Here is a 12,430-nt window from a genome sequence, read left to right on the forward strand (position 1 = left end):
AAATATCCTGATACACTGCACACCACAGGTAACTCACTGCATGTGTACCATCCTGCCCTTTCCCCCTGTTACAGTGGAAAAAGTATCCCTTTTTTGTCTGACCAATCCCTTTGCCTGTCCTTACCTCTCACTCATTCTGGGGCAGAGTCACTGCCACTCTCCCCCTCCCCCACCTTTTTCTGCCCCAAAAGGATGCTGAATATCTGATGCTAGATGCACACTGCATATGCTTTCCCCAAGCTACCTCATTAATTCCCATAGTTGTAATTTCTCCCTTTACACTGATGCCCTCAAATCTAGGTCCCCACCTCAGATCTCTTTCCTGAACTGCAAAGTACCATACTCTTGAATGTCTAATTGCTAGCTGACTTAGATGTCCCCACAGCACCACACATCATTCTTCTCTACCTCGCCCTCCTCCCATGTTTCCAAACCCAATGGAAAGAACTGTCACCCACTGTCCAGGTATCCAAATTAGAAATGCACGCTTCCTCTCTGATCTGTCCCTCTTGTTCTCCACCATACCCAACCTATGCTGACTTCATGCCATGTCTACCTCCTAAATCCCTCTGAAAGGCACCCTTCTCTCCATCTACACTGTTAATGCTCCAGTTCTGGCCACTATCACCTCTTACCTAGGTTACTACACTTTTTAGCACAGTCATTTCAGAAAGGCAAAATCTGAATGTCTCATCCCTTTGCTTGAAAGCCTTCAATGTTTGCCCACTGCGCTTGAATAATCTACACACCTTAAGCTGGCTTATGAGACCACAAGGATCTGACCTCTGCTCACCTCTTCAGCCTCACCTCTCTCACTGCCCCCATCCCAACATCTGCCTCTGTGGTTCAGCACTCCACCTTCCAGTGCTGTCTCCAGTTTCTACAAAGTACATACTCCTCTGATCTCTCAACCTTCCCCTTGTCCCCTCTTACCCTCTTAACTGCCATCTACTTGTGCTTTAGCTCTTGAGCTTCTCCAGGGTCTTCCTCTTTCCCTCCAGATAGGTTAAGGATCCTTCTGTGGTATATCCACACTAGACAGGACCCCATACTAACCCTACCGTGACACATATCACTCTTATCGTAAATGTGTATTAGATCTTTCCTAAGCTCCTTGAGGGTAGGAATGGCCTCTTCTTCAAATGATCTCAATGCCCAGACCACAGGAGATAATGTATATTGGCCTTTTTAAATGAAAACATTTTCTTAAACGTTGTTAGAAAATATACTGAAATGTTAAAAGAGATGATTTCTGAGTTAAGGAATCATGTAATTTTTATTTTCTTGCTACAGCTCAGTAAATAATTCCTGAGCTTAAAAAAATTTTTTTGTAGGTTACTCAGAATAAATCACACAGTGCTTGATGTATTAAAAATAATCTTCTGCACAACTCAAAAATACCTAATAGAAAACAAGCCATAACCAAAATGAGGCTTACCCTTATATTCCAATGTGACAAAATGCCTCCACCCACTTCTAAATCCTCTCACCCTTCAGCTACAGTCACTGTCTCTGCCCCTCTGCTCCATATTAAGGTCTCAACAAGTCAGAGGCTACAACAGACTGACACTTCTCACTGAATTCCCAAGCCAGAATCTGCTCCTCACTAAGGGCAGGTCCCATGCAGGACCTCAAGCTCCCTGGGGAGGGCATGACTTTGCTCTGGCCTCTTCCATGGCTACATTCCTTTCTAAAAGGATTAAATGCACCAGCTTCTTTACATCCTCCAAGGGGAACAAGAGTTATCATCAATATGCACTTAGCAGGGATTAGGAAACAACCAACCAAAACCTCTTTAAAATATTCACAAACTCACTTTCAAGTAAGCATGAATATACATACACACTGTATTCAGTTATACAGCATTTTTTTCTTTTTATCACATGCTTTCTGCAAACGGCTACATTGATGACTCACACTTTGTCATTTAAGGCCAATATTTTATTCTAGCTAATCATCTATCTGGCATTACTATACCCTTTAATTTCTGCCATTTTCCCTCTATTAGAAGACTATGAAGATTTTCACATTGAGTGGAAATCTAGGAACAGACCTAGATTGTTCCTGAACCACAGAAGGGTCAATCAAATCCATTAACAGTCACATCAACTGAATCACCCTTTTCCAATCCTCAATACCAGTGAGATGAGCGTAAGAAAAGGCTAAATGTACTAGAATGATTAGCATCAATTACCAAACTAGCTAAAATTTCTTTCATCTTTGATTATCATTGATTATCTAATGAGTTTAGGGCAAGGCAATAGCTCCAACAGTCAAATACTTCAACCTGCAGGATGGAAATCTGCTATACATTGGTTAGAACTTACCAGGAATTACAAAGTAAAATATTTACCTTTGGAAGTTCATTAATTTTTTCAGGCCACTTATTGGTAACCAGAAAATTACTAAATGATATCCAAGACTCTATTAACTGAAGTTTGAAAGGTAAGTAATTTATTTTCTCTCCATCATGAAATTCAGGGGTCCTATCATTATAACAGGAACAGCCCCAGGAAGAGAAGGTAGTATGTATACATGATGATCTGGGATAGATTTTTACAAATGCATGTAATAAGCTACTCCCTCTTTTAAAACCAAACACACATGCAAAATACATTAAAAAACAAAACCAAAAGAACTTCTTTACCATCAAGTTTCTTCTTGGCATCCCAGAGATTTACACTGTTTTAATGATCATGGACCATAAAATTGCAACACGAAGACCATCTCAGGTCAGGGCCCCAAGTCTATGGCTTGCAGGGGTTCAGAGAAAATGTAAATAGCCAAGGAAGCAATGTCAGCTCATGCAGAACTTCATGTGACCATCTGTCTATTTTTCTTTAGGACATAAGCACAAAGAAGAACTCCAAGTTCATCTAGTTACAGAGGTGGACATGTTATAAACTTGTGAGGAAAATGTGATACAATTTGGTCTGGCACATGGAAGTGGAGGGGACCAAGCTCCCCAGTACACCTCTATCCATAAAGGGCCCGGTGGTTTGGGTGATACACAACTGCATCCTGGGAAGCCACTTCTACCAATACTATTTTAATAAAGACAATCTGGGCTACAGTCCAGCATGAATAGTCCACACTATTTCATTATGAAACAGAGGATATGGGCATTGATGGTTAAGTGATTATAGCTGCTGCTCACTGTTAACCCTGATTTCCCTCCTCGTCAGACTGCCACCACTCCAGAGAGCAAGTTTTAATTTTTAGATCAAAACTACACTGCAGGGATGACCTGAGTTTTCCTAGGCCCAGCATATCAGACTCTACACAAGTTTCATGATAATAGAAAGGGAAGGAAAGATAAGAGATGGGAAATAAGAAAATCCCAGATATCATTTAAGGAAAGAAAGACAGTCTTAGAAACCATCAGGGGCAGCTTGGGGCATTCCAGTTATCCAAAAAGAAAGAAACAAACAAACAAAAAAACACCCATGTAGACATGCAGAGCCAAGCCAATCAAAGCGCTTATTTAGAACACAGAAATCACTTTTTAAAATGCTAAACTGACACTCATAGAGAAGAAAACACACTAACTGTTCATTTTCAACTATGACTTTTCCCTCGGGCTGGAATCTTTCCACCTTTCCCAGCAAAATATGTAATAGAATTCTAATAGTGGAAGCAAAACCTCTGCTTCGGTATAACCTCCATGTAATAACAAAATATTTAGTATTTTTAAATCTCCAAATGTTTTTTCCCTTTCTTATGTCATGTAAATATTCCTAAAATATTCTAAAACTTTAAGTAACACTCATGAGAAGGCTGATCTGTTAAATTAATGGAAGAGTAATGAAGAAAAATAAAGCACTACTGAAGATTAAAAAAAAAAAAGTTCTTTACTCAATAGTTTATGGTTTGCATTTGGCTCCTACCAACATAACCATTTGGTAGATATCTTGCTATTGTTACCCATTAGATAAACCTATTCAAATACAAGGAGCTCTCAGATTATTTGGGTTCAAGAATAAATATCCCACACGATTTACCTACTATTAGTTTTACCAATACTGATTTACATAGAGCCAATTTATAGCTTCAATACGGAAATAAATGCTCACTGTATTTCAAGATAAAATACTTCAATCCCAACACACTGAACTGATAGTTTAAATGCTTATTCTTTCAGAATACCAAAGCTTTAGTAGTTCATTTCAATTCCTAAAGAAAATAAAGATTGCAATCTAAACATAATTTTCTATCATTTTAGGCAGTCATTTAGGCTTTGGCTTTAGAATTGATATAAAAATCTTGAAGATTAGGAGAGGGAGAAGAAAGCAGAGTGAGCAGACAAGTAATTTCATGTAAAAAAAAAAAAAAAAAAGCACTATCTATAAATACTATCGAGCATACTGATTATAAAAGAAATTCGGCAGAATGGCTTCTCCAAAGCTCCAACCTTCCCCATGAATAGACTTTGCACTTACTGTAATGCTCACCTGGTCTCCTGCCAGAACAAAATATTTTAATGTAAAATTTAATAAATGGAACTAAAGGTATTATGCCCAATTTAAAATTCCATATTGTGTAAACTATCGATATTAACATAATTGAGTTTGTAAACAATCCATTTGTAGAAGCTAACCTTAGACACTGTATTGACCCAAAATATCTAGTGGGGCTCATCTGCAAAATGAAGCATCAATGCCTGGAATTCATTAAAAGTGTTACATGTTTAATTTCTCCTGCCCTACAGCTCCATTGTCTCGTAAAAATTTTCCTTTGATGTCCCCCACTAAAAGAATTAAAGGAATATTGTAATTGAAATGTCATCAATAATTCACAAGACCCTCCTCCACAGCAATACATCTGATGAAATATTAATTGAGCTCCACAGACTGACAGTCTGCAGAGGAGCACTTGCCTGTAATTTGAACCACGAGTCCTGATCTTGCTGTAGCTCAGACCTGCCAAGAAGGCAATTATCTGGATGGTCTTGCCCAATCCCATTTCATCTCCCAGAATTCCTCCTGCCTGCTGGCAGTGCAATTCCCACAGCCACCTAACACCTGTCTGCTGGTACCTACAACAACAAACACCAACAAGAAAGAGAAAATGGCAAATGGTGGATAATACAGATCATAACAGAAAGTACTCATGAATTAATCATTTGACTAGGTTCTAGTACCAGTCAGAGAAACATGCCGGATGTGTGTTTTACATGAGTATTATATTTATAAGGTCATACATTTTTGATTACCTAGGCATAAAATCACAAATTTTTCTTTATAGAACACATTAACACATTTCTAATTAAACTGATAGATGAGGTAATTAGGGACTATTTCATTTCTTTTTCAACATTAGAAATAGCTTAGTAAACAAGCAAAAATTTATTGTCTTTTATTCAATATCTTTCTGGAAAAAAATCTCACATATCTTTAGTTATATAAAGTTCCAATAATTTGTCTATGAAAAAGAGGCATTAACATTTACGTTTTCTATCTCAGCAGCATCAAAAAGCAAGACAGAACACCACAATTTACAGCATATACTGTTGAAAAGTCACTTGACAATTACATTATCTTTTTATAGGAAAATTTTAATTGAATTTTGAGGCCATAAACAAGTCTGAATAAAAGGGCTGCTCACAAAATTAGTACATGACAGATGATTCTGTCATATTATTAGCAGATGCAAAAAAAGAACAGTTTAAAGACAATACAAAAAATCTTTTTAATATTTTAAAGCAGAATTTGATTCAGAGAGTTTATCATAAATACAAAAAGATCAGAGCTATTAAAATTTTATTTTTTTTAATGTTTATTTATTTTTGAGAGAGAAAGAGTGTGAGTGGGGGAGGAGCAGAGAGAGGGAGACACAGAATCCAAAGCAGGGTCCAGACTCTGAGCTGTCAGCACAGAGCCTGACGCGGGGCTCAAACCCACGACCACGAGATCATGACCTGAGCCGAAGTCAGATGCTTAACCGACTGAGCTGCCCAGGCGCCTCCAGAGCTATTAAAATTTTAAATAAGGAGTACAAAACAAAAAGAAATAATATGTTCCCCTCTTAAAAAAAAAAAAAAAAGTTGGTATTTTCCTTTCTCCACTAAAGGGATAATTTACAATCTAAAAATGAAGCTTAAAAAAAGGAATAATGCAAGAGGCATTTCTGAGAGTGAAGGAAAGACAATATCATGGAATGGTATGAAAATTACCAAGTTTAAAAAAAAAAAAATCTAAGGCAAAAAACACTTACAGGACAATAAAATCTACAGTTTTTTCTTTTTTTCCCCCAAAGAAAATACCAAGGCTGATGAGTGCTCCACCCCATCACAGTTTGGGGGCAGCTGGGTGGCCACTGGTTAAGCGTCTGATTCTTGATTTTGGTTCAGGTCATGATCTCCCAGTGGTTGGTGAGATCAATCCCCATGTCAGGCTCTGCACTGTCAGCAAAGAGCCTGCTTAGGATTCTCTGTCCTTCTCTCTCTGCCCCTGCCACGCTTTTGCGCACATGCTCTCTCGCTCTCTCTCAAAATAAATAAATAAACTTAAGAAAGAAACAATACAGGTGGTTTTCTTGTTGGTTTACTGGGTCAATATTTAGTCTAGTATGTGATCTGTCTACCTAGAATCTCTCTGTGAACTCCAGTCCTTGCTGAGCCACACTTATCTAATCTCTTCTTAATTATATGTTATAATTTCCCCCCAATAGTTTGCAAATCAATTCCAAAAGTGTAACTCTAGCTGTTGCCGTTACTATCGTATTAGGAAAACTTTGAATAAGAATGCTGCTGCTCATTAAGTTTGTTAATATATACACTGATTATGTCCCCTGAAGAAGAGGATTAAAAATCAAAACACAGTAAAGTCTAGTATGGATAAAAGAACTTTAGATCCAGGAAGAAGGACAAGTTCTATTAACACACGGTATGTACAGAGAATGATGGCTACCAACTCCTTTAGAAGCCAACTGCTGGGGAGGCAGCTGGCCAGGTGGTTTGGATACAGCCCCACAACCATCCTGCATAAAGATGATCAACCCATTTTATAGTTAGGAAATGAAAGCACAGAGGTTAAATAACTTGCCAAAAGTCACACCGCTGGGAAAAAAAATGAGCAAGCCAGAATTGAAATCCAGAACCTCTCCTTCCAAACTGACTCCACTTAGGAGATAATCTTGACCAGCAGTTCTCAATGGGGAGTTATTTGGTTACCTAGGGGACATTAGGTAATCCCTGGAGTCATTTTTGGCTGTTAAAATTAGTAAAGCATAATTGTCACCTAGTGGGTTGAGTCCAGAGATGCTGTTCAACATCCTACAATGCACAGAATAATTCTTACAACAAAGAATTATTCTGCCCAAAATGTCAGTTGTGCTCAGGATGAGAAACACTGATCTAGGCTAAAAGCTGCTGTGAACCAGTTACACTGGACCAATTTCAGCTGTGGATAAAGATGTGGTTCAGGGGTGCTAGGGTGCCTCAGTTGGTTAAGCTTCCAACTCTTCATTTCAGCTCAGGTCATGATCTCATGGCTGTGGGGTCAAGCCCCATGTCGGGCTCTGTGCTGAGCAGGGAGCCTGCTTGGTCTTCTCTCTCTCCCCTTTTCTGGCTCTCTCTCTCTCAAAATAGAAAAAAAAAAAGATGTAGTTCAAAAAACTCCCCCAAAAAACTGATGTACGATCGGAATCACTAAATACTGACAAACCTCCTTTTTCTGAGGTGCAGAACAACTATGAGACCAGCTCCTCCAGGCAGAGCAGGGACCTCAATCTCCCAATGATCATTCTAGTGTTTCACTTTTAAACTACATGGCCTCCCTCCAATAAGGGTGCAACACCTCTCTTCGTTTGGGGCCAATCAACTTAAGGCAGGAAAAATCTAGAGGAGCACTTGAGAAGTCATCAAAGGAATAAAAAGTGGCAACTGGCATGGTATCCCAAAGGGAGTCTGGGAGGGCATTAAGACAGCTGCATCCTATGTGACCCAGGAGAGGCAGTAATAGCGTGCCCGGTGTTTCCTCAGCTCCAAATGTAATCTCCAAGGGTACCTGAATAGCATATGATTATGTGTTTATAAAATGAATAACACTAAAGAAATGGTTTAAGGAAAAGTCTCCATTAGGCGGCCCTGTAAGTCGTATCACGACTTTCTACAAAGGCTCTCAGACTGCACCCACATATGCTGGCTGAGGCATCAGGGGCCCTGGGTTCTGGTTTCAGCAGCACCACTGACAGACTAAGGTTCTGTGGCTTTTGTTTCCTAATAAAAACTGTAAACAGTTACACACTTCAAATGAAAGCAAGTTAACACAATTCCGTTTTCAGAACCTTTAAAAAGCATATAAAAATTACTCCTTCAGAAAAAGTTAAGGATTTTTTACAGGCTATTATAAAATAGTAAAAAATGACTATACTGTGCTTCCCCCATGAGACTGAAGTATCACCAAATAACCACAAATAATTGGTTTTTCTTGGCACTGTCACACTAACCCAAGACTGCATTTGCTAGTGTGGCTAAAAGTCAGGTCAGAAGACTGAAGTTTGTCATTTGATTGCTACATTATACAGATGAATGCATTTGCTGGGCAAATTTTCAAAACAGAATTTTAAAAGTTAAACACGATCTTGCAGAAAATAGCACTTAAATAGATAATTGTACCTTCTGACTCCCTTGTGTACAACTATACCCTGTTAATTTAATTCCACAGAGGGCGGTAAATACAGCAAAAATATATCTACAGCTTAAAATTAAACTGGCCTGGCTAAAACTTAATCATCAAAGAAAAATGGAGACACATCAATCCTATTAATTTTTCTCATATAGCAGAAGAAAAGGAACAGAAGTTTAATAACACTTATGAAATATTTAAAAACCTGTTTTTGAGAAATGAACACAAAATACTTTCCAGAAATGTGCAATTAAGACTAATTAAAACAGGGGCGTCTGGGTGGCTCAGTCAGTTAAGCACCCGACTCTTGGTTTCGGCTCAGGTCATGATCTCACAGTTCATGAGATCAAGCCCCACATCAGGCTCTGCACTAATGGTGCAGAGCCTGCTTGGGGTTCTCTCTCTCTCCAATCTCTCTGCCCCTACCCCACTTGCTCTCTCTGTCAAAAGTAAACAAACATAAACATTTTTTTTTCTTAAAAAGACTAAAACAAAGAAGCAAACGTACTTACATTAACTACTATAGGGTTAATAGTCAATACCCTGAATCCTATATGCTCCTAGTAATCAAAGTTTGGTTCGACTGTGAAATTTCCTTAACAGAAAATCTCACACTTTCACAAAAATGCACTCAACTTGACTCTTTTTTTTTTTTTTTTAATTTTTTTTTTTTTCAACGTTTATTTATTTTTGGGACAGAGAGAGACAGAGCATGAACGGGGGAGGGGCAGAGAGAGAGGGAGACACAGAATCAGAAACAGGCTCCAGGCTCCGAGCCATCAGCCCAGAGCCTGACGCGGGGCTCGAACTCACGGACCGCGAGATCGTGACCTGGCTGAAGTCGGACGCTTAACCGACTGCGCCACCCAGGCGCCCCCTCAACTTGACTCTTGAGCATATTTGCCAACTCACTTACTACATGTGTAGAAGCATCCTTATTTGTTAAATCAATTTAATTTATAATCTGGGTATTCCTTTTGCTTGTACAACACTGATACTATTTGGCCTGTTCCTTAAGAAGCAATCACTTTAGAGCCGACAAAAAGAGAGTTGTCAATAAATGCTGTCTTTATGAACCCTTCCATAGTTAATTTTCATGTGGGAGAAGCAATAAACAAAGAAGCCACCTCTCTGGGGTATAAAATGATTCATCTGCAAAAATTACTAGGGAGATTCTGGCCTGAATTTCCACATAGGTCTTCTTCTGTCCAGTTAGGACAACCCAACCAAGACACTTCACATTTTCAGGATTTCAGCTTTCCTATACATTAGTGGGATAAAGTAACTACTCCCAACTCCTTCTGCCCACCCTCTCCTCATAGAGATAAAAACTGAAACTATAAGACCTCTGAGAGAAAAGATAAAAAGCATGTTATTTTTCAATAGAGATCTTGCACAAGTTTTCAATAGAGACTATTTTCAATAGAGATCTTGCATGGTTGACAGGTGAATCTATGAAGGAGATTAAACATAACTGTCTCAAAGAAATTAAGTTCACATCCTGCACCCAACTACCAAGTGATGCTACTAGACAGAAAGCTATTTAATGGTTTAACTTCCTCTATGCATTGAAGAAGCCTTCCTAAATTATCTTGTTAAGTAAATCCCAGGAGTGATGAGACTGAAAATGTGCCTCAGTATTTACATTCATCATAAGAGACTGGCCCAGGCCAGGTAGGCTACAGGCACACATCTATCACACAGCTCCCAGTTATCTGGAACACTTGGCCACTTCACACATGAAACATAGTCTCACATAGCAACTTAATGCTAAAGGTGTTTGCCTATACCTTCTCTTTTGACATTAGAACAACATCTGCATAAAATATTTAGATGCACATTTGGTCAGCTCAGAAGTATTCTACCCTTAGGTACAATATAAAACACTTAGATACTACTCTCAATAGTTTTTTATTTCTACACAGAAGTAAAAAAACAAAAACAAAAACAAAACAAAACAAAAAAAAAAACACACCCCAATATTGATTTTAATATACATCTCTTCTTACTTAATCTGACTTAAGAAATTAGAGATTTGGTCCCTTAAATTTACTAAGAGCAAAAAAATAATCTGATGGAGATGGCTTTTAAATGTGTTGCTTCTAGGCTGCAGAGACAGGTCCACATAGACTCAGCAGCTTACAAACATGCCCAATGTGAACATTAGTCAATTTATTATCATCTACTTTTAATGAGCAGCACGTGGCTAGAATTTCATTTGATGGTATCCGTATCTGCAATACATTGTTGCAAGTACCTTAAGGGTCCACAGGTAACTACTGTGTAATTCCTGAAATATTAATTTGTACACAATGGCTTGATAACAGACATAAAGGAAAGAACACACAGCACATACTTAAAAAGTTTTTTGAACAGAAAACCCGGGATTTTAAAATCGTCAAACTCGGCATCGCTCTCCTCAGAATCGCCTTCAAGCTTCAGACACTTCTCTTTGTCCCGCAGCCTCAGCTTATTCCATCTCCTACCATGAAAATAAAAATCATATTTCCATTATTTTGGTTGCATGATTAGAATATAGTTCTAGATAATGCACAAGAAAAAGAAGAAAATTAGAATGGTCTTTTAGCTTTCTACTACCATCATTATCCAAAACACTGATACTCAAAAAAAAAAAAATTCTCTTTTCCTTCTTTCTCAATTCAATTCTTATTTGAATTATTATAGCTGCTTTAGAAATATTTCTGGAAGGTCCCATTTCATTATCAAAACTACTTGTTCCTCTCCTGGCATACCCTAAAGGGAAATTTCTATGCTAGTTCCTAAGATATATGAACTTAATTCTAGAAAAGACTCAGTGAAAATTTCAATATAACTTAATCTCCAAAATGACAGTATAACAAAAAATAGATTTCATTTATAATTACTATTTCTGTGCCAAAGGTATGATAGTCATAGCATAAAACAGCATAGTGTCTTGAACATAAAGCAAATTTTTGGTCAAAACTGCTATATATCAGATTAACATATGAGGGGGCATCAGCAATATCAAAGGACTGACAATTAACTTAGAAAAAATGTTTCCACTAAATAAAATCTAAGTTATAAATTTAGTAATAAGATGCTTTTAAGATATAAAATAAGATGAATTGTTACTCAAAAACTAAAAATAGAACTACCCTACGACCCAGCAATTGCACTACTAGGCATTTATCCAAGGGATACAGATATGCTGTTTCAAAGGGGCACATGCACCCCTATGTTTATAGCAGCACTATCAGCAATAGCCAAAGTATGGAAAGAGCCCAAATGTCCATCGATAGATGAATGGATGAAGATGTGGTATATATACACAATGGAGTATTACTCGGCAATCAAAAAGAATGAAATCTTGCCATTTGCAACTACGTGGGTGGAACTGGAGGGTATTATGCTAACTGAAATTAGCCAGTCAGAGAAAGACAAATATCATATGACTTCACTCATATGAGGACTTTAAGAGACAAAACAGATAAACATAAGGGAAGAGAAACAAAAATAATATAAAACCAGGGAGAGGAACAAATAGAAGAGACTCATAAGTACGGAGAACAAACTGAGGGTTGCTGGAGGGGTTGTGGGTGGGGGGATGGACTAAATGGGTAAGGGGCATTAAGGAATCTACTCCTGAAATCATTGTTTCACTATGTGTTAACTAATTTGGATGTAAATTCTAAAAAATAAAAAATAAAGTTAAAAAAATAAGATGAGTATTTATATTTCAGAAGGGTGATGCCATGTATGTGTAACGAAAAAATGTCAAAAGATCTGAAAGTCTTCTTTTTAAGTGTTTATTTTGAGAGAGG

General features: G+C 37.9%; 1 protein-coding gene across 1 annotated transcript in view; it reads right to left on the bottom strand.

Annotated features, from left to right (window-relative positions):
- The window catches only part of ERCC6 (ERCC excision repair 6, chromatin remodeling factor), a 79,425-nt gene that overhangs the window by 35,482 nt on the left and 31,513 nt on the right, over positions 1 to 12,430 (bottom strand). Inside the window, exons 6-7 of the mRNA XM_043596836.1 lie at positions 10,984 to 11,109; positions 4,877 to 5,035 (exon numbers count right to left, since the gene is read on the bottom strand). Coding sequence (XP_043452771.1) covers positions 4,877 to 5,035; positions 10,984 to 11,109 — 285 coding nt within the window. The remainder of the gene's footprint in view (positions 1 to 4,876; positions 5,036 to 10,983; positions 11,110 to 12,430) is intronic.

Source organism: Prionailurus bengalensis, chromosome D2 (assembly GCF_016509475.1).
Source record: "Prionailurus bengalensis isolate Pbe53 chromosome D2, Fcat_Pben_1.1_paternal_pri, whole genome shotgun sequence".
Classification (NCBI taxonomy): domain Eukaryota; kingdom Metazoa; phylum Chordata; class Mammalia; order Carnivora; family Felidae; genus Prionailurus; species Prionailurus bengalensis.